This window comes from Molothrus ater, chromosome 5, assembly GCF_012460135.2.
Source record: "Molothrus ater isolate BHLD 08-10-18 breed brown headed cowbird chromosome 5, BPBGC_Mater_1.1, whole genome shotgun sequence".
Classification (NCBI taxonomy): domain Eukaryota; kingdom Metazoa; phylum Chordata; class Aves; order Passeriformes; family Icteridae; genus Molothrus; species Molothrus ater.
The window spans coordinates 19,931,246-19,954,661 of record NC_050482.2 but is presented as its reverse complement, the minus strand read 5'-3'; the positions used below and the strand labels follow the sequence as shown (position 1 = coordinate 19,954,661).

General features: G+C 41.6%; 1 protein-coding gene across 8 annotated transcripts; it reads right to left on the bottom strand.

The window, feature by feature from the left end:
- Positions 1-1,469: 1,469 nt before the first annotated feature.
- PANX2 (pannexin 2) lies at positions 1,470-23,225 on the bottom strand. Of its 8 annotated transcripts, none has more exons than XM_054514830.1 (5): positions 22,457-22,567; positions 12,770-12,891; positions 12,287-12,339; positions 5,154-6,658; positions 1,470-3,279 (listed from the first exon to the last, which is right to left on the bottom strand). In XM_054514830.1, the coding sequence occupies exons 4-5, from the start codon at positions 6,637-6,639 to the stop codon at positions 2,918-2,920; spliced, it is 1,848 nt and encodes a 615-aa protein (XP_054370805.1). In that variant the 5' UTR covers positions 6,640-6,658; positions 12,287-12,339; positions 12,770-12,891; positions 22,457-22,567; the 3' UTR covers positions 1,470-2,917. The 8 variants fall into 8 exon arrangements, 6 of the variants coding, with proteins under 6 accessions (XP_054370805.1, XP_036256424.1, XP_054370803.1 ...); XM_036400533.1 differs by lacking the exons at positions 12,287-12,339; positions 12,770-12,891 and adding exons at positions 4,116-4,189; positions 23,116-23,225 and having other exon boundaries at positions 3,176-3,279; positions 5,154-6,605; positions 22,457-22,747; XR_004981792.1 differs by lacking the exons at positions 12,287-12,339; positions 12,770-12,891 and adding exons at positions 4,116-4,277; positions 23,116-23,225 and having other exon boundaries at positions 3,239-3,279; positions 5,154-6,605; positions 22,457-22,747.
- Positions 23,226-23,416: the final 191 nt, after the last annotated feature.

Below are 23,416 nucleotides of genomic sequence, written 5' to 3'. Positions count from 1 at the left end.
CTATTCTTTCACCTTGCTTTTAGCAACAAGTCATGGCAATTTTCTGGGTTTTTTTCTTTTTTTTTTTTTCCTTTTTTTTTTCTTTCTAATTATTTATTGGTCTAACAAGTTCTGAACTATAATAGTTTTAATTAATCTAAAAAATTGCAGTGGGGCATTTGACTCATCTCCAGAATCTAAGTGCCATTGCTTTCAGGTGACTCTGAGTGACTGGCAGTAACCCATCAGGCCAGGCACTGACCTTGCCTGCACTCCTGTCACAGGTGATGCTCCACTCCTGTACCTTGAGTGGAATGAGGCCCAGGCTATGCAGGGGCAGATTTGTTATTTAAAGTCACACCAGTGCCTTTCCCCAGGGCTGGAAGGACACAAGCCAGCAGGAGCCATTGCAGTCCCATCTCCCAGCAGCCCAGGACCAAGCTCCATGTCCCCCCTCAGCTCCAAGAGCTCGGGGTGTTCCAGCCAGCTCCTCCAGCTGTCCCCAGCCCTCTGCCCTGCTGGCAGCACCTGTCCTGTGCCCTGCTGCCATTATGGGATGGAGCTGTTGAGGCTGTGCAGCTGGGCACAACTGAGGTAATGTAAGGGGGAATGGTGGTTTTCCATTATGTAAATTACAGGTCCTGCATACTGTTTCTCATAAAATCCCCATTGTGTGTAATGATGTGGGATGGACTGAATGTTGCTTGGATGGGCTGGTTGAGCTTGGCTGTTGTTTCCCTCATAATGTGAGACTGATGTCTTCAACAAAGCATTTTTATGCCAGATAAGGTAAAAGGCTGTTAAGAAGCCTGTCCTGCAGAGATGAGGTAATGCTTTTTATCATACCAATTTCCTCTCCCCCAGCAAGGCTGACACCATAAAACTCCTCCCAGGGCAGGTGTTGGGCACTCACACAGAGGCCTGAAGCTATTCCTCCCTAAGGAGGCACAGCTGGCACAGTTAGGAACAGGGCCAAAGAAGCGATTTTGTCATTGGAAGGGGCCACAAACCATCAAAAGACCCCCAAAGAAAACCCCTCCCTGGAGGTAGTACTGGGGCATTCCCACATAAACCTGAATGTATATAAGCTGTCAAACTCTTTGTTGTTTGGGTGATGGCCTCAACAGATCCAGACTGCCATGATGACTCCAACCATGGACATCAAAATTGCAACAATCAAGTCTTTTTGCAGATCCACATCTTTCCTCCTCACTATCTACTCTTGTCCTTTCTGTCTCTTTCTTTCTTCTCCTCATATATTTTCTTTGTCATATTTTTATAATTGTATAGAGAAAAAACAAAATGGCTACATGCCTCCTTTCCAGTGCAACCAATTTGTTTTAAAATAAACTTGCCCCAAAAATGTACACTGGTAATTCAGTGTCATTTTACTCTAATCCACCCCAAGGGATCTATTGACAAGAACTTCAGTTACCCTGCTGTAGAGGTTGGTTGTAGCACTAAGCTAGGAAGTAGTACACATTAAAATATTCAGAATAATAGGCATTTATTTTCAGTACTATTTTCATTAAATATTGGTATAATATATCCATGTCTGAGGTAATAAATTAAAAATAAACTCAAGATTTCAGTCCCATATTTGTGCTGCATATTTCTTTTCTACCATTATACATAATTTTGAAGCAAACACACACAGTCTGTAATTCTGAATGCAGCTAGGAATATTGTTTTACACAGTCACTTTTTGTTTCACTATAATTTTGCTGAGAATGGTTATTGCATGATACACTTTTAATAGACGTTTTAGTTATACTAGAGTTTTCTATTAGATCACACATATCGTAATTATAGGAAGATGGGCATGAAGATGTGCTTTGAGCCAAGGATGGCAAATACTGAATCAGTGATAGCACATACTGCAGCATTATTGTCTGCCTTCACTAGAGCCCAGATCCAGCAAAGCCATTTCAGTGTGTGCTTAGTTTTAGACATGAGTCATTTCAGTGTCATCCATGGCCTTAATTTTTGCTGAATCAAGGACTAGCCAAATCTGTAGAACTGAATTAATAGACTTCTTTAACTGTGTGTTATTTGAAAACAGGTTTGCTGGTTTCATATTTTGTAAGATATTTTATAATGACCTCTGTGAGATTGTTCATATCAGTGAAGCACCCATGAAAGTTTCTAACCTGGTTCATAAATACACTATGAAAAAATAAGCAACTACAATGACTCTCTTCTACACATTTTGTTAAAAGTAACACCTGGTTTGAAAAGTTATTAAAGTAATTTTTTCCATGGTAAAATATATTTAAAAAAATAAACTCTTAATTTAATCATCTTCCATCAAACATATAAGCATGTTAAAGGGCGGGGCATAATTCAGGTATTTTCATTTATAAATGCAAGAGATTGAGTGTGTCAATCTTTTGCACTTAAATGCTGGTGGTAGTAAGGCCCTTTCAGCTAAGTCTTCATCAAGCCCAACATCAGTGAGCTAAATAAACAAACAAACACAAATTTTGCTTGCATATAACTTTTTCATAATCCTGAATTAAAAAAAAAAATCCTCCCTGCTTAGAAAAGAACTCTTATTTAACTGCTGCCATTAAAAAGTATACCTCACTTCCATGTTAAGTTTAATCAGTGATTCTGAATGCAAAGGATTTAAACACTCACTAAAATTGCTGTGGCATGCCATTAGACTCTTAATGTTCATAAATTGTGCTAATTCCCATTTCAATCAGGAAGCTATAGTTTAGAGTTAGAGCTAATGGTTGTCTTACTGTTAAAGGTCTATTTCCACCAGATTTTCTTTATTCTATTTTGCAAATGACTGACAGTGCTTATGATGTGATCCTGAAAAACCGTTTGGTGTTATTACCAGAAGCGATAGTCCGTGAGAAAACTCTCCATGCTCATGCAGTGAGTTGCATTGCTGGGGGAGGGACCATGGCCAGTGCTCCTGGGCCTGCCCTCAGTACTCCACCGAGCTCACCATGGCCATGGGCTCGTCAAACGTTGCCAGCCTGATCTGCTTCGGGGTGGGGATGGAGAGCATCTCCCCGGGCTCCGCCGGAGAGTGAATCCCATTGTCCATCATGCTGGACACCTCCTCCTCGTGGTCCTCGTACAGCGTGTTGATGTGCAGCAAAGGGTGGGCTGGGTTGCAGCTCAGAGCAGGTGTGGGCTCTGGCTTGACCTGGTTCAGAGCCACACTGGTGGCAGCAGCAGGGGTGGCTATGTGGTTGTGGTTGCACGTGACAAAAGCCGCAGCCGCGGGCACAGTTCTGCATGCCTCGGATGAGTACAGGATCTCTTTTGCAGGATGAGGGGTGTCTGCAAGAGAACAAAACAGACAGATGAAGGACAGGTAGTGTCTCACCATTCCAGTCCATCAGCGAGGAGTGTCCTGAACCAATAAAAGTCATTGGCAGTCTCGCCACTGATTTCAATGGGATCAGAAGAGGATCCCAAGCCGAATTTTCTTGGGACCCTTTGAGAAATCCAAAGAGGACTGTTTGAAAACAACAGGGTCATAAGCTCAGGGAAACAGGACAAACAAGAAGTGGGGTTTCTAAATCTCACTCTTTTTTATGCATGCTCATGCTTCCTTATGTGAATGGTACTTTTGTAAAATGAAGGAAAAAAAAAAACCAACTGAAAAGTATATTCCCCTCCTAGTCTGGCCAGTGTTTTTTAAAGGTATGATTTAATGTTTTGACAAATGCAATGACTATTGAAATCCACAGGATGGAATACAAAAGGCATTGATATTTTCAATGGGAAAAACCAGTGGTTACACATTGTAAGCCACTTGTCTTTAGAAAGAACTCAGCAATTTGTCATAAACTGAAGTCTTTTTCCAGAATTTATAAGTCTGCCTTACCTGATGGACTGCAATGTAGGTCTAACTCAAAAACAAAGTTGAAAATTTTTAATGTGAATAGGGAGTCACAGAGCCTCAAAACTCCAGTAATTATTCTTTGCCCTTAAAATATTCAAGCACAAATTTAGATTAAGGTAATTGAACCAGAAAACCTCAGCAGTTTTGAGGAGTTGAAATCAGAGCAGGTGACTGGATAAAGAATGCTGCAGAATAGCTCACATGCACATTGGGGAGTTGGAGGACTCTAAGGAGCATAGGGATTTGGAAGTGACAGAAACTTTTATACCTCAAATCACTTCTTTGCTGGGCAGTGGGGTGACGGTAGAGGTCAGTCTGTCGAAGCCCAGAGGGAGGTCTTAGCTTGTAATGAGATGAGAGCCATTGCTTTAAGTACGTACAGATTTTTCTGTAACTTCAACTGCATTGTGCTTCTTTCTTATGTCAGTAGCTTACAAAAATAAACAAGAAGATATCTCTCTATCAGTTTATTTACTGATCTATCACTTTTTGTAATGTTCAAATGGCTTTCCTCATCATCCTAGCTCATAGCAATTACTGATATATTTGAAACACTCCCTTGAGTTAAGAAAGGGACAGGCTTTACAGGACCCAGAGGGAACCGAGGCACAGAGAGAGCATCTCCTGTGAGGCCACACAGGAAGGGAATGGCAGAAATCCTGAATCCCTGACCAGCACCCACACTTCAGAACATCCATTCTCTGGTCCATGTAAGACACAGGGCAATTTAAAGTGTGTGTGAAAAACAATGTCAACAAGCTGAGTTTTGATTTTCTAGGTGACAAGCATAAGACAATCCCTGACAGTTGGTAGTCTAAGAGATCTTTTTCCACAGGCAGCTTTAACTGCCATTAGTAGTCTCCCACACACCCCTAAGGGGCTATTACTGCTCAGGGTACTGGTCATCTACCATGGCAGTTTCCATATGACTTGAAAATAAGGCAGGTTTGAAATGTGCCAGGTGCTGGTGGAGCAGGAAGGGTATCTTGGAAGCCAAACTCTCCTCATTTCCTTGGCAAGGCATGCCCACATTTGTAGTTGTGAAAACCTGCTTACATTTGAAACATTACCCACACCAACAGCCTGAAGCCTGTTTTGTACAGCTCTACCTGTAACAACCCTTACCCTCTATACAGTTGTTGAAGAGAGAGAACCTCTATTTCTGACACCTGCAAACCTTGAGAAAACTAGCTATCCCCAAATCTAGCAAGGTAGGTCAAAACAGTTTCATAAACTCTGAGTTCCTTAAGATTGATATGTAAATTATGGCCTCTGGAGGTGGAATGGGCATTATGGCATACTGTACCTTTGAGAGAGGAGGTAACATGCACTACAACATTCTCTTCCTGGTTTAAAAATCCACCCTCTTGGCTTTTTGACGTAGGCATCGAGGGCATGGCTTGAACCTCTGGCTTGGGTTTTTTGCTACTGAGTATATATGGATGAACATCCAAGGAAAAGTGCCGTGTGTGCTTTTTTTCACTGCTTGTGCTTGGGATGGCGTTTGGCTCGCTCTTGTGAGCGGATGATTGCTGTGAGGTCTTTGCAGCAGACTCCAACAAAGGAGCTATAAGGCTGTCTGTCGCTGTTTTTCTCCGCACGGGCTTCGGCTTATCAGGCTTGTGGTTCTCAACCTTCATGATGGCCAACTGCTCCTTGAACGGCTGGGGAAGGGGATTGGTAGTTGGGATCCATTTCATCTTCTTCCTTGGCCTCTTAATGATGAGCTGTTCATTAGCATCAATGTCTGCTGGATCAACGCTTGGGTCTATGGTCTGGATCCCTGAATCCCGCATGGTTGGAGTGGCGTCGTGGTTGGACTGGGCCAGCGCCGCGAGCAGCTGGCGCACCACGTTGTCGTACATCAGATCGCTCTCATTTGTAATGAAATCCAGACGGTTCAACGATTTTATGTGGTCCCTATTTTCATTACAAAACATGGCCAAAATATTAATATCACAAAACTGGGACTTCTGCCACTGTTTCTTGGTCTTTATTCCGACTTTGTTCAGTTTATCAAATATGAAGTTAGACTTGCGGAATATGAAGAGGTGAATCAAGTTGATGAGGATTATCAAGTTCATGAAGCAGAGGAGAACGATATCTACACCAGCAATAATCCGCTGGAGCTGGACAGATGGCAGTTTACAGTTCACTCTGATGTGCAATTTGGAGCTGCTCGTTTTGTCTGGAGGCTCACCTAGTGCACACGTAAATTCATTTTGCTTCTGTGTAGCATAGTAGGTGGATAAGTATGTGATTGGTATGATGCTTAAAAAGATGATGAACAGATGTCTTGCAAGATAAAGCTTAGCTAAAAAGTTACTTCGTCCTCTTCTTTCCAGATATTTCTCAAACAAGTTCTGCTCGGGGCTTTTTTCCTTTTCTGCATTCTCAATGATTTCTCTCTTCTCTCTCTCGGTTATCCCTGGGCCTTTGGACTGAATCTGTTTCTCTATTTTTGGTGCCCGCCCTTCAGCTGCACGGTGGTAGCAGTTATCGATCTCCTGAAGCAAAAAATTAAGCTCCGAAGTCAGTCGAGTGGAGGCCAGAAATTCCCAGCCCAGAGCTGGAATGTACATTATCCCAGCAAAAGCCAGCAGTGCATAAGGTAGGAACTTATGCTCAAACAAGGAGGGCCAGTGGCTGGCATCAACTCCTGGCAAGGCATCTTTTAATTCTGTCCAACAATATCCTCTGGCATACAAGGCTTGATCACGGGTGAAGTTGTGTGGTGTGTAACAGTATATTGGCTCCTCTGTATAACAGAGAGAAAAGTCACTGCTGTGCATTTAACCTACAAAAGGGGCTCTGGAAAATAAACATTTCAAATTATATCAATTATATTTTACTGTATCTTCACATGACCATTAAGCCCTCCACACATCCTAACAAACCCTGTGGCAAAATTATTTACCTGAAAGTTTTAGAATGACCCTGAGTTAGAAATGTCAGCAAGAAATACATATTTTGGTTTAATGACTTCTCTGAAAACAATATCCTAAGCAACTGTGACGTGAACTCTGTAAAGCTAAAAGACCTGATATTCACTTACAAAGCCAGTAGCTGAGGATGTTCCACGCAAATGGTGAAAATTATATGAAATTTAAGGTTCATCCCAGCTAAGAGTCCTTCTATATAGAAATAAGTTAGATGTAGCTTAAGGCAATGTTTTTAATAATTATTAACAAAGTCAACTCATTTGATATGATAGAAAAAAATTAAACTCGAGATATACAAGGATTTAGTCAACTGTATCCCTCTCAGCTAATATTCTTGAATAAAAGTGTGACTGACCAGGACAGAATCTGGTGTGTTAACTATTCACTGGTATGAAAATTAAAATCTACATTTGAAACTGTAACTTTGGGATTTTTACACAATGTGTAATTAAATGCAACTTGCCCTCAGACAGTATTGAGGAAGAAACAAATACTGTGGATCAAGAAAGAAATCAGACAAAGTAATAGGAGAGAAAGTTTAGCAAGGATTATTAAATTCACAGTGATGCAACTTTTGTCTCGGGAAATGCCTCAGTCACATTCTGCTGGAGGACAGAAAGGGTTTGTCAAAGGAAATTACATCACATACTTGTCTATTTTAACACCCCTTCTAAACATTTGTATTTTACCATCATCATCAGAATGTTGAGATAAAGGTCCTGACCCAGTAGATAAATTATGTTCTTACATGATAATTTTTTTTCTAGCAATACATGAAAGAAAGAGAGAAAAACTTATGAAAGCTAAAGCAGCATTAGTTCCCTGAAGAACAACGACCATTATGAAGACATCCTATTCAAAGAGGAGACCATGTTTTCATGTTTTGACAGGTAGAACAAAGAGAATATATTTTACAGTGTTCTGGTACACCTTTCAAAAACTTCCCAGAATGAGACCCATAGGAGGAGGCATGCTCTCTTGACTTGACCAAGCCTGCTCTGGCTCTGAATGTAGTCTAAACTTCAGATCAAGAACAGCTCCCTGGAAGAGCTTGGTGGCACTGTTCTCTTTATAATAAAAATGAAAAAAAAAATTTCATATTGATATCAATAAATAGAATATTCAAAATTAATAGACAGGCAACTCCCACTTATCTTTCTGGCTTAACAAATGACTCCTACTTGACCAGTTACTTTTTACATGTGAGCACAGCAAAAGTTAGTTCTTTGGTGTGGAGGTACAAACCTCTTCTGTGACCTAGAGAGAATTAATACTACCAACCTAAACAGAATTGACAGAATAAATGTTGCTACTCCAGACAGCATGTAAAGTGAGCATGCCCTGCAAATACTTTAATATCATTTTTGATGACTACTTTAAATGAGCTAACTTCAGTCTCAGAGGATAGCTTAAAGCACTTCCATTTAGACTAATTTTGTGTACTTACAGACATATGCAATAAGAAAAATTCCCATTGACTCCCTTGATTTCATAATTATGCAGCCTCACAACCCTACCCATGAAGGGATGCATACAAAAAATTCAATCTCCTACTATCAATGACTTATTGTAGAATTCCCCAGGAGACCAAACAGATTCCTGTGTAAAAATGTTCCCATGGGGTAAAAAAAGGCAAAGCAGAATCCTATGTTTCTCATAAGCAGAATTTTTTTTTTAATTGGGTATCCCTAAGCCCAATAGAACTTTCCAATATGACACCAAGTTTTCTGTGGCAGACATGAGTTCATTTCTCCTAGGTCTCAACATCACAAATACTTGGGTAAATAGCAGCAAGCATTCCTACAAATCAGCCATAAAGATTATTTTTTGATTTCTGCATCAGTTACTACTATAAAATAAACTGATTAGTTCTTTCAGTTCTCTTCACTGAGACCCAAAAGATAGGGTGACCTTCGCCAAAACTGTATATATATACAACAACAATCCAATATCTTTTTCCTTTATAAATGAAAAAAACCCAAAAAAACAAATGAAAATGTATTAACATTTTACATTTACATTGGACAGATCACTGATAGACTAACTGCACTCCATCCACTGCCACTGCTTTGGTGAAAAATGTCTAAAGAGGTTTAGAATTCCAGTATGGACTGACCAGCTGCATTACAGGCTACAAAACGAGGCTGTCCCAAACAGTAGGAAAAGCAAACATCACTTGAGAGGAATTTGTTCTCTTTTCCTCTGTTAAACTTGTTTTCATCTGACCTAATTGTCTGTGAGGTTGTAAAAGATCTCTAATTTATTTGGCCAGCTGAGCATGGTGTCCCACTCTTACTCAATGTTTTGTACCTTGTTGCTACTAGTCTAGTATTTTCTTTGCATGTTTGCAAAGTTGGCATGTTTTTTGTTGTATAACATGTAAATCCCAAGACCCTTCAGACAAAAATAAATCCTCTGTGGGACCAGTGGGGCTTCTGATAATTTACTGAAGTGAGAGCAGAGGGGTTCCAACAATATTTTAATCAAATAGTATTTTCTAATATAGAATCATAGAATCACAGACTGGTTTGGGCTGGAAGGGATCTTAGAGATTATCTAGTCCCAGCCCCCCTGCCATGGGCAGGGACACCTTCCACTAGACCAGGCTACTCAAAACCCCACCCAGCTTGGCCTTGAACACTTCCAGGGATGGGGCTGCCACAACCTCTCTTAGCATTATCTTTGAGCTATATTTACTGTCAGAGAATGTAATAAATTTTGGTAAAGTAATTCCACAGAGATATTTAGCTTAACCCTCTCATCACAGGACTTGACTCACAAAGCATTGCATCAAACCTAGAAGCTCATTCCCCTAGAAAATGGTCCAGGCAACTGAGAAGAGAGGAATCCCCTTCTGAAGTGATTCAAAGCAAAATCATTTAGCTGTTGCCTGGGCAAAGAACCCATCTCTCTGCACTGACAAGAGGCTGCCAAGCAGGATCCACACCAGGTTTTGAGTTAGTTTTTGTGAATGTTCCTTCTTAGACAGTGGCACCATTTAACCTGGCATTTAGCAAACACCCTGAAGGTGTCTGATCCAGGTATAGCAGGGTATGGGACTGTTTCTTCTTTACTGCAGCCTGTGTCCATCATTAATTAATGAAAAAGAAAAACACCATGGCAATAACTAATCCTGTTGAAAGTTGGCAGATATTGACATGCAGATCTGATGAGGACAGCAGAGGAACACGTTGTTCTCACTCATGATAACTCACTTAGCTGGGAGACCTCTGCTTAATGCACTTTGAAGAAGACACAGCAGATTTTGTTTGTTTTACAATGTTCTCCTGATAGGTAAGTAGCATTAAAAAAAGATTGCAATGATTTTAAAATCACAGCTCTGGTGTTGGATCATGCAATATACAAAATGCCTTTTCTTTAAACTTTATATTCATAAATATAGAAAGTTTCTACTGATACTCTTCTTTCATGCTGAAAATTCTTATGCAGTTTATGAAGTCCTTTTTCATATAGCCATTCCAGCCACCATGAAACACAGATTTTTCCTGAGATGCCACGGTTTAACTGTGTACAGCAATGAAGTAAAGTGTTGCAAAGAAAATTTTTAAAAGCTTAGGGAGCATTATTATGGTTGAGCACATTGGTCATCCTCTCAACATTGTCTAGTCTAAAGCCCATAAAAATAATCTGTCTCTCTGCTCCTTGAAAGATATATTCCTAGTAATTACTACATTGAAAAAAAAAAGGCTTTGATGGTAATATGTGATGATTTTTTCATACTAACTTAAGCCTAAACATGCACACTAAGAAGCTTCATTTCCCTTTTTTCAATATGTCAGATGTTTTCAACAATTGTACATAAATACATTTTATCCTGCTCACTATGCACCTAAGTAGCTTCTAGAAATCTGCAGAACTGTCCTCTAGGATAAGGGATGAGAGAGATCTGACTGCATTTTTCAGACATGCAATCAAGATGAAATAAACAACACAGAATTACTTAGTTGTGTAATACAACTGATTGTGTTATGCCACTTGAGAAATTAAAATCCCTTGGCAGAGAAGTTTTTTCACATGCTTCATTCTGCAACATCTCAATTGACTTGAGGGAGGTACTGTGGTACAGAAGTCTTATCTCAGGGGAATGAAAGTGCATGGCTACAGAAGACACTCAGGGTAGGGAGAGGGATAATGGAAGGGGTTGTGCTAAAAAAAAACCTCTTTAGAAAGAATCCAGACAGTATGGAAAGGAGTGAAGTCAGAGTACTGAAGCTAGGAGCTGTCAAGTCTGCTGCTTTCAGAAAAGGCTTGTAGAAATGCCTGTGGGCTTCCTGCAGGCACACACTCCCTACTGCTCCCAATCCAAGGTCAGCCACCTCCTTTCAGTGGTCCCCCAACCTCCATATACTTTAATATACGTTCAACTGTCCTCTTTGAGAGGCCCTGAATTAAACACCATTTTTTCAGGCTGCAAAATACACATTTAGAGTGCTTCGGTAGGCATTACAAAAAAAATATTAATAATAAACAGTATATGCTCCTACATAACAGGGCAAATGATTTTTTATACCTAATGCATTCCCAGTGGAATAAAGTATATTTGCCAAAATATAAGCCATGATAACAAATTGTATATGCCTCCTGTGAATTCCAGCTTTTAGAATTTACTCTAGAAAAAGAAATCACTCTTCATTAATCTTCCCACTGAAATGCATTATTTAGCATTCCAATGCAATAATTGCGTAAAGCAAAAGGAACAGTAAATTTTCCAACAGCAGACAGAAAAAACGAAACAGTTTTGAGAAAATATAATACAAAAATGTAAAAAGAAAAGAAAATTCTTGCAAGGCAAGAATTCAATTCAAGGCAAAGGTAAGTATGCCTCTTGTGTGAAGATTTCTTCAAGGATCTAGTTAACATTCAGCATGACTGCCAGTACCCCACACAGGGTGTAGGCAGCACAACTGGTGATTAGGTGCTGCTGAACAGGCTGCATCTCCCAGCCTCTGAAGAAGGGCCTAAACACTCTAGCTGGAGACCCCAGCTGAGTATCAGGTAAGGATATTGATACCTACAGTTACTGAGTTAAATATACTGCAGACTCACAGTAGCCTAGTGCTTCCTAGCAACTGGCACTCTGCCCTCTTGAAGAGAGCTCTAAATCATCCTCATTCCTGTGCCCAACCTGCCTCTGAAGATAAGCTGGCAATCCAGTCAGGATCTCTGAAGCACTCCTTGTGCAGTGCTCTCCACTTGTCTCCAAGGGGAAATCCAACATTTAGGTAGAATCTCTGAATCTCCCTGCCCATCACTTCCCAGTACCCCCATTTCTAATAGACAAAATAAATTAGAAACTCCCTGAATTCAGCAATAAATGCCAGTGTTTAACAAGGGTATTCCTTATCATACTGCTTTGTGGCACATACATGTAAGAAATCTGCATACATGCCTCATTCATCTTGGTACTAAAAGGATTGCACAAGAAAGCAGGTAGCAAACTGTTTATTTTTAGAAACAGAAATAATTTATTTAGTACTTTTTCAGCAATTTTTAAATGGAAAAGAAGAAATGTCCTGGATCCTCTTCTCTCTGGAAAAAAATGAATATAGAACATTCAGGTTACTGAGTTTGAAAATGTAGTCTAAGAAAGTAAAATATTATCTAAACAGTATATCTGTCTTCCCTCCCAGTCACACAGTCCACAAGGAATACGAAATTCTGCTTCAAATGATTTTAACAAATGCTAGCTAATACCCAAATTAACTGTCAGCAAAAGGAAAAACTCACTTATTTTAACTACTTTATTTCAACTACTTTATTTAAAGGATATTTAATGGTTAGAAATTAGTACAAGGTACGGATGGATCCCTGAAATTAATTTTGTGTGTCATACAGTCCTATTGAACTCACTGAGTTTACTCATATGAATGAGAAAACATCCATCAAACTAAGCCTTAACTTAGCAAGCTAATTATTAAGAATTACTAGTTTTACTGAAATAAAGAGACAATGCCTTTACCTTTCTTAGGGAATATTCTTTCCAGTCTGAATACAGGTTCCATGCCCATGAAGTCTTCCTAAGGTACAAATTTCTCCATGATCAGCAAAGCCTTTTTTGCCCAATCTCTGAAACCACTTGTCCTGTTTAAGAAAAAAATCTTGAAAAGAAAGTCCCTAAAAGTGAGACAGGAAACCACTGCTGCTATTGGGTTTTATTTGCCTATAGTCTGTAAGGATTAGTCATAAAGAGTGAGATGTAGATAAGCAATTTCAAAGACTGATTGGCAATGGCTCACCCACAAGGGTAACTGAAGTGCAAGGGTAGCAGCAGGTCTCCCTGTATTTCCAACTTGGGTCTTTTTGCCTTGCAGAACTGCTGCCTCGACTGCATGTATTTTGGATCTGTCGAATCAATGAGTTAACAATGCACTTTCCTAGTGAAAATATAAATTTACAGAACCATATTCCCTGTATGTAATAGACTCTGGCTCTTCTAAAAGCAGCTGGTGTGCTCACCCTTACTGGAAATCTGAGGCTTCAGGCCTTTACACCTGCCCAGGTTAGTGAGGAAAAACAAAGACACCTACTCCTGCTTGTCTGGTGTGTTGGAAGTAGCAACTGTTACAAGGAAGGTGCAGAAACACTTAGATGAAATCCCTTAGGCTGCTCCCACAGAGGAATGTGTCCTCAATCATGAGCTGCCCTCTACCATGTAGTGGCCATGCAGCATGGTGGTAAAGTTACTGAAAAGAGAGCTTATTTATAGTGGCTGACTATTGGTGCCAAGATTTGAGGGAAGGTTAGATCTGAATTTAAAGGAATGTATTAATTTAAATATAATTAATCAAATTCAGCCATGCAGTCAGTCCTACAAAAGAGATCTGAATAACGTTTACTTCTAAATTTAGTGCTTGCATGAGGTGAGTGGAATTTCAGTCATGTACAGATCTTCTGCATAGGAGAAGTAGTAAGGTGTGAAAATAATATTTTAATGTTTTGCAGAGGTCAAAAATTGCCTGCTAGAGATGGAACCCCAAAGCAACTACATGCAGTCAGACAGTATGATAATGTGGACTGCAGTAACTCCTGAAGGAAACTGCAAGAATAAATGCTGAAATGAAATGAATCATGAAAATCCAGTGAAACTGATGAGACATGAACCATGGTGGCTTCTTAAATCAAGGGTTCAGTACAAAATACAATCACAGAAAGCAAGAGGAAACAGCATGTTCTTTCTATTGCATTATTATTATTTAATGACCAGAAATTAAAAAGATGGCTTGTATTAAGTACCTCTTGGCATAAACATGGCACCCAGAAAAGTTCATATTGAAAAAGAAGAAAAAGACCAACAGTTAGCTCATTAGGTAACATTATGTTAATAACATAGTATTTAGAGGGCAGAGATGGCTGGTCTACTGCTTTTGGAAAACTGGTTCCTCCATGTGTAGAGAAATTGGGGTTTGTGAAGCATCAGAACTGTTTTGATTCATCACAGAAGAGACAGAACAATCCATCACCTGAGGCTCCCAAGGGCTCTGCCACTTCCAGTGTGGAGGGCTCCTGACCTCTGAGGAAAACATCAATCTCACAGAAGATAAGGTACCTCAGCCTCAAAATTTGAAATACTTCATCATAAAACTAAAATTAAACTGAAACTCCAGAAATAGTCACTGAGCTGTGAGCTGCAAAAACCCCACTACACATCTCAGCACCTTGAGCCTGCATGACAGGCTTGGTGCCACCAAAGAAAGGCAAACAAACCCCCAAAGCTTGCTAACTATGCTTGCTATCATTGTGAACAGCTGCATCCCCATTCAAATGCAAGAGTATAATAGAAGCCTGGGACAAAATCCCCAATGATGGAAATATGCTTCCTGATTTCAATGTTTTTCTTAGAATAAATCCTGTATCATGTGAAAAAGAAGGAATCTACAAGAATTATGCTGGTCTGCTGTGAAATTATTCAGCTCTTGTAATTAAACATATACATGCACTGAGGGTGTCCACTGCAGCTATTTTTAATACTGAGAGGACTCAAGGAACTCAGTGATGATGCAGATTCTTCCTGAAGACTTTTATAGATGTAAGAAACCCCACCAGCTGAAATTTCCTCTACATCAGGGATGCATGATTTCTATACAGTTTAGAGAAAACAAAGAGCCTCAAATACTTCAGGGTAGCTTTGAAAAACAATCTTGACCTTACTCTTTATTTATTCACAAGGTTTCCTTCTATCAAAGGTGAATAAATTAAGTAGCTCTTAAACAGAAATATTTTTGGCCATCTGTTCAAATCTGTTGGTTATCTGAAAGCATGTAGTAAGCAAAAATTCATCCGTATTTTGGACCTCTTCCCACATATGACACTTGAAAAAATGAAGGGGTTAATAAGGCAAACAGGTCATTAAAGACGTGATTAAAAAATGATGATGTATGTGTGTTGATGAGGTCTAAGAAATGGAATTTATGACAGAAAAAATATCTGCAGTCCCTAGGAACTGCAGTGGGGTGATGTATGGCTCATGCATTTCCTCAAGAATACATTTCTATTCACCTTTCACCTGTGTAACTGCAAATCTTTAAATGATCAAAACTCACAGAGTCCCAGCTACTGTATCCTGTGCACACCTCAAGTTTGTGTGTGTGTAAAGGCCCCTTATCCTTTGGGAAAAATTCCATCAGCAATGCAAACAGCCAGCAGCCAAACTGCAGCCAGCCTGTGGGTGCTTGCATCATTTTAGCCCTTTTAAAATATGTGCTAAGAAGGCACTTAAGTGGTACTGCTACACTCCCTAAATTCTCTTTTCTCTGCTAGTATCACCTCAGAACAATTTCTGCAGTGGTGTCATCACTTTGTCATACACTAAACAATTTGGCTCTGTTCTCTTAGCACTGACAAAGTCACTTGGGAAAATGCCATCTTCACTTTCTTCAAGTGCAGTTGGAGAGAAAAAATGGAAAGTAAGATCAAAAGCCATCTATTAGGTAAGTCACCTAAATAAGCATATGTAATTATTCTGACGCAATTCGAAACAAATACAAATTAGAAAAGTGACCAGAAATACAAAATAAAACTCCATCTCATAATATAAAAATATGACATATACTTTTTCAAACATACTGTAGGGTGAAAAGTGAAAAAGACACTGAACTCATGCATATACTGTATTACACAGTAATGTAAGCATTGCTTATGCAAATGATTACAAATCAGAAAATATAACATAAAACCTTGAACTGATACTTCAGCCATTAAGCACTGTTTCCTTCCATTGTTTTCTTATGAAAATTTTCTAGAAGGATGGTAGAGGGCTGAACTACACAACTGCTAAGAGACACAGAAATACAGTATTTTTGAACAACCTCTTTTGTATTTTGTAGGCACTGTTTTAAGAACCTAGCATGAAAACCAATGCCAAAGCTTGGCTTTTGACTAAAGTATAAAAATCAACTGGATGAATGCTTTGCTTTATTTTAATAAAGTACCAGCATTTAACAGCTCGGGTGGGAAAAGCAAACATGACTGCAATTTGGAAAGAATAATTCCCTGTGAATAGAAAGTGTGAGGCACTGTACAAGAGGGATATGACTTAGCAATACCATTACAACATCAGTTCGGAAACCAAAATATTTCAATATTGTGAAGAAAACACAACAAACCCAGCAATGCAATCTCCTTTGGAACCCACCACCCTCTGTAAGTTCTCCCTTACAGAAAGAACTTCCCACAGACATTATTGATGGGGTTGCTTCTCAACCCAGCACAACACTGGACTATTTAAAACACTCACTAAAAACATTAGGTGATACAAAAGAACTAAACACCACGTCATGAAAGCCAAGTGTCTCTAAATCTACTGGATTACAGAACAGTGTCCTGGAGGTTCAGCAAATGCCATGAGACACTCAACAGCAGAGCTGCCACCTGCTGCTGGAGCACCATTGCCAGCCACGGAGGAGAGGACACAGCACGTGCTGACCCAGCAGCATCCCACCTGCGGCTGCAGCTTGTGTGTGCTGGTGCCATGGCAAAACCAGGGAGAGTGAAGGACAAAAAACATATGGAACACCAAACAGACCCACCTCAAACTGGCAGTCTAATACGCCACGTTCTGTGCATTTTGGAAAGGAAGTGAAAATGGAAAGGCTGATGGACTGACCTTGTTTATCTATATCCATACTGACCATGCCTTGACAAGAGATACCAAAACTTTATAACTAAAAAAAGTTATAAACTGAAAACCAACACAGACTACAGCTGGACTAAGACTATGTACCTTAAATCTTTACCCTCTAAAATTTAATTAAATTTGGTGTATTACCATTTCTTTCACTAAATATTAACCTAAGGCAGACTAAGGTTAACAAAGAAACACTTCCAATAAAAAGAATCCCAAAACCTTTATCATAGGAGAGGAAAGAATCCAGGAGGCTTCAATGCAGCTAAAATGGAAATACAAAAGTAACAAGCAATAAAATTTGCTTTAACACCAGTACCAGTATGAATAGTCACCTATTCCTACACCGGGACAGTGCAATACTATCAAATCTGAACTCTCTGTTCATACTGGTTGTATTTTACTTCTAGTTTGCACAGTAATAACTAACTGCTAGGAAATAAAAAGCTTGGTATGAGAAATCAACCCTCCAGAGAGTCAAATACAAGCATGGATCTCTGCAAAGCACTACGTACACATCTGCATGACTGCTCCAGAAGATGCCTCACACTATATAGGGTGTGATGGGGGTTACGTCGCTGTTCTGATGGGGGTTATGTCATGTGTTCTTTCAAATACATTTGCTCTCATATTTAAATAAAAAATAGTTGTTATCTTTAAATCAGTAATTTTCAAACAAAAACAGAGCAAACCAAAGTTCCCTTGGGACAACTCACTGTATGCACTGTTACCTCAACAAGGACACTGCTATTGGAGAGATATCCTTTAGCTTATGCTGGCTCCTGAGAGCCCTCTGACTCCAGGAAAGCAGAAAACTCATAGTTAAATACAGATTCCATCCACTAGGTGAGACAAAATGCCTCAAAAACTTTCTTTAGTATCCTCAAGGTCATCATACATTGGCCTCTAAATAGAGGATATTCTAGTTTTATATGAAGTCCATTCATGGTTGAGTTTTAGAAAGGGAAATAATATTCATTCTTCTTTTGTGAGTGATCATGTGGGCTTTCTTTGTGTTGGGTAGCTGAATACCGCTCCTAGATGACTTTATGATGATCTTATGCTCAGTAAAAATAGAAAAGATTTATAGATTCATAGATTTATTTTAATTAACTTTCTAGGGGTGTCCTTTCTGGAATCACACTGGTTTGCTTGAAAACCAAAGGAGAATTAGGACACTCAGAAATGACACTATAGGAGGTTAGCTACATTCCTCCTGTGAAAAAACTTTGGGAAGTGGGGGCCAGTGCAAGAATCATATTTTACTTCAGCCATCAGAGTGAACTCTTGTCCCCACTGAAATCAATGGTCAAGCTCTTACTGCCTCCTTTGCAGCCTGAATTTAACTTTCAGGAACACATCCATAGCAGTGTGTCTGCCCTTTGCCTTCCTCCTGCAGAGAGCTCAATTTCTCCCCAAATGCACCCCAAATACTTCACTACTAGATGGCAATCTAGTAGTGAAGTATGCAAACAAAACCTTATCTCCCAATATATTTTAGATATATTACAGATTCATTTATATAGCAAAAGCACACCAGGGATGACAACCCCTCTTTCCACCTTGAGCAGACTGTAAGGACACCAAGCACCCAAGGCTGCACAATACGGAGCAGGTCGAGAGCCCTCCCCTCTGTCCTCATGAGACTCCATGTGCAGGACTGGAACCCTCTGCACAGGAAACATCTGCCCCAGTGAGACCAGAGGGACCGTGAAATCATCAGAGGGATGGAGAACTTCTATGACAGGCTGAGAGAATTGGGGCTGTCCAGCCTGGAAAAGAGAAGGTTCCAGGAAGACCCTACTGAGGCCTTTCAGTACTTCAAGGAGGCTTTTGAGAATGATGGGGACAGACTTTTAGCAGGGCCTGTATCTCAGGACAATGGTTTTAAACTGGAAAAGGGTAGCTTTATTTTGAGCACAAGGAAGAAATTCTTTACTGTGAGGATGGTGAGGCACCGGAACAGATTGTCCAGAGAAGTTGTGGATGTCCCATCTCTTCAAGGAACTGTTCAAGGCCAGGCTGGACAGGGCTTTGAGTAGCCTGGTCTAATGGAAGGCATCCATGTCCATGGCAGGGAGTTGGACTATATGATCTTTGAAGTACCTTATCACCCAAACAGTTCTATGACTTTATGATAGGAGAAAAGCACAGTATCTAATTTAAAGTCTTTTGTAACACATTAAGCTCAGATGAACTGTGATTTTTTCACAATATTGGCATAGTATCTGCTAAACAATTTGGTCTTGCCTCTTATGCTACCAAAACAGTAATTTGTCATTAAATTTCTCAAAAGAAATGTAAAGATGAGAACACTCCAACTTGAGGGCAAATAAATCACTTACATGAAGAGCACATGTGTTTACCTAAACAATGACTTTGCACGTGGCACTAAAACAACATAATTAACTAGGCAGCCACAAGCAAAATAGAGTATACAATATATTATACTACACACAAAATGATTTTTAAAGTTGTCGATTACAATCTTTTAAATAAAAACCATGCTCTTTCTTTGTCCTCTGATGTAGGGCTGAACTTTGCTTTAGTTCATGCTTCCTTGCAGCCCCTGGCTCCAGCAGACTTACTGCAGCTTGGGGACTCCCAGCTTCCCAGATGATGGGGTGCCTTCTGCACACCCCCAGGGCAGGATAATGACCAATTCTCACCAGGCTTGTTGCACAGACTGTACAGCTGGTCCTGACTTTCAGCTACACTTTGCACACAGATAAACTAGATAAGAGGCACTTTAAGCTACACTTGGCACACACATCAACTAGATAAGAGGCTCTGATCTCCTCTACCCACCGATCATGAGGGTTCTTCCAATCCTCAGCAAAAACGTTTTGAGAAACCACTGCTTTTAGACAACTACATTTTCATGTCTTGAGTGCACACACCCTCGTTCCAAAAGCTTTACCAATAGTGATTAAGTAAGATGGTATAGACCCAAGAAAAGGAGGTTGTTTTCAGTTTAGTGGCATGATGGTATCTTCACATAGCTTGCACTGCGTATCATTAACAGAATGAGAAATAATGGTAAGTATCAGATAAGCACACAAGGGCCCAAAGCAAAGTTTGGGAAGCTATTATGATATTCACAACCAAAAGGCAGTAGGTACCTTACTCAATTTCATCAGCAAAGGTTGTACTTGCATAGCTACTATTTAAATTGCACAGAAGGAGCAGTATTCAAAGCAAACAAAGTTAGATTTTTTTCAAGATTGGTGACAGTGTATGGGTGAAACAACACAAACTGTAGAATCAGTAGTAAGCATGAATCCAGCTGAACTATTGTTATTACCATGGTCAGCATCTCTGGACATGCATGATTTAGCAAAGAAGTCTGAGTAAATACTGTTTCATTAAAAGAGCAACATCTAATTAAGATCACATTAAAATTAATGCAAGTTTTGCTCTTGAACTCTGTGGAAGCAGAAATGAATTCATTAACCTGGAACTCTTCGACTTAAGCTTAAAAATTATCTATTTAATTTTATTAGATCCTTAGACCTTTTCTGTTACATTCTCTTGCATAATTTTTTCCTTTTCCCATATTATTTTTCTAACTGAGACCATCTGAACAAACATGACATCATATGAGAGAAGAATGTTATCCCACATTTTCCCAGAGATGTAAAGGTGTTTTCTGTGTCACCTTATAAGTTTTGTCCTGGCAGGACACAATAGGCTACTATTATCTATCTATCTAGACAGATAATCTATCTATCTTACTGGGTCAAATCAGCATACACAGCCCAGAAGTAGACATAAGTGACATTGCTTTTAGTCCTTCTGAAAAACAAATCTGGAACACAACTGTGAGCCTAGATAACAGTCTTCCACAGCACAAAATAAACTCAACAGCAGAAGTACAGGCAGATGTGAGCAAATTCAACAGGCCCTCTTTCTTCTGTATGTGTGTGGACTACAGTTTAGCCTTGCAGAGGGACATTCACTGTATAAATCTGAGTGTCAGACTTGACACTTCTCTACCATCTGCAGCCTCAGATGACTTCTTCACATGGAGCAAGCTGCTGCTGTCTGACCAAGCAGGGAGGCATCAAGGGGCTTCTGCTAGCAATCCTGTCCTATGTCAAGAACACACATGAAGGGGGCATGACCTTGCCTGCATCCAAGGCTGTCTTTAGGTCTACTCAAATCTTTGCATCTCAAACAGTACGAAAGCATATATGTAAGCATGCACTCTTGTGAGATGCTGTAGGATTGCCTTTTTCTTGGCTTAGTTCTCTGCAGAGGAAGCGATCACAAAACTTTGGCATCCCACAGATGACCTTGAAACCTGTCTTTCAGTTGCTATGAAGAGCCAGATTTCATGTACCCTGTAAACATGGTTTCTCCAAGATACCTCCAGAAGAGCATCCAAAAGATGAGGTTCTTACTAACTGTGGCTGAAGATCTTGAGCTATAAAACTATTTTTTAAGAAACTGAGGTAGATTGAGAAAGTTTTAACTATCATTAAAAAGAATCTCCAGACTCCATTTGTAAGCAGTTATACTGCTAGGTGATTTAATTCACTTCATAATGAAAACAAGTATTAAGGACTGGAAGTCAATCCCAAAGCAGCATGCAAAGCAAGAGCCTGATTCTGGTATGTTTAAACTGGTTAAGTATAGACAATTCTCACCAACCTCACAAGCTACAGACTGCCAGGTCAGTCCTGCATATTAAAGCACCAATAATTTCCCATGGATTTTCAGTATGGAGCTTCAAGGGACACTAAAAGCAGTCATGCACTGGCAGCTACACTCATCAAGCCTACAATCCATACAGCAAAACAATGTTTACACATGTGCTAGTGGCCCAAAAGGTGCCATAACAGTTTACTGGATCAGTAATTTTCGAGGCTCACTAAAACTTGACCTTCTGAGGCTGGTGGTGATGGGCATTCAAACCAGGCTTTTTAAACTGTTACCAGTTTATGCAAGATGACCCTCAGCAGAAACGGATACCAGTGATTTCCACTGTCACAATCTGCAAAGCACACTGCATGGGGCTCCATATATAGTATCAGTCTCCAAGAAAGCATCAGCCTCTCCCTGGTAGGCTGTGTTAACACTCACGCTGTTGAAGTAACATCAGGACAATGCCTGACATCAGCCAGGGTCCAGCTCAGGACCTGTCCAGGATCTGCCTCAAGCATTATTAACCTGCTCTGTCACCCACGCCAGCTCTCACCTGCTGCTGGGCAGCACCAGCACCGCCCCACCCCTCGCCTGCCGGCCAAGGCAAGAGGCAGCAGCTGTCCCCGTTAGGGACCGGCCTGGACGGCGACACCACGACCCTGCCCAGCAAGGCGACACCGCTGTCCTGCCCGCCACGGCGAGGGGCAGCGGCGCCTCCCGAGCACAAGCGGCCCTCGGGCAGTGGCACTGCCGCGCTGCCGCTGTCCCCACCCTGCCGCTGTCCCCACCGCCAGGGCGAGGCTGGCTGACATCTCCCAGCACCAGCGGTCTCGTTCAGCATGCACTGGGACACGAGCCTGCCCGTCCTGCCGCCCTTACCGGCAAAGTTCTTGGTGAAGACGAGGGTGACGAGGAGGATGGGGATGAGGACGGTCCCGATGGTGACCACGCGGTCGAAGGGCAGCTCCAGCTTCAGCTGGAGCAGCAGAGCCGCCAGCGCGCCCGCCTTGTCATCCTGCTGCCCCGGCAGGATGAGCTCCTTCAGCTTCTCGCCCGCCAGCAGCGCCGTGGCCATGTCGGGGTGGTTATCGATGATGTGTTGCATAAGCAGCGGCGGCGGGCGGCCTCACGCCGCCGGGCTTCCCCGGGGACGGGCGGCGCCCGCCCGGCCTGCGGGGACAACACCGACAGCGGTGACGGCGGGGCCGCGGCCGGGCCGCGCTGCCGCAGCGGCCCCGTGCGCTCCCCCGGCCCCGCGGGCCCGGCGCGCAGCCCCCGCCGGCCCGGGCAGCGCGGGGCGGGCGGCCGCGACCCCGGCGGCAGCGGCTGTGCGGCGCACGGCAGCCCCGCTCCCCGCAGCCGTGCGGAGCCAAATCACGGGAGGCGGGCGGCGACACGAGATGCCCGGGGACAGCTGTGCCATTAAGCGCTGCCTCTGCTCCGCAACCCGTGCCGTACAACAGCGGCGCAGCAGCCATGCAAGCAGGCAGACCGGAGCCGCCTCCCGAAGTGCTGCAGACAAGGAAAGGGGCATTTACCTGGCAACTTCGGTTCCCTCGGCTCCCGGGGGATGGTGAACAAAACCGATGGCCGTAGAGAAGAGCGGAAGACGAAAATAAACTTACACTGGACCTTCCTTCCGAAAAATGGTCCCTGCACCACGACAAGTAATGAAATCGCTCCGGGCTCGGAGCGGGAGGTGGCCGATGTGCTGATGCACGTTACAGCAGCGGGCGGCTGGCGCTCGCATGGAAATGCCCGCCTGCTCCGAGCAGCGAGAGCGTGCGGAGCAGTTCAGGAAAGGGCTCGCAGCCGTGTGGAGGAGGCGGCGGCAAGAGC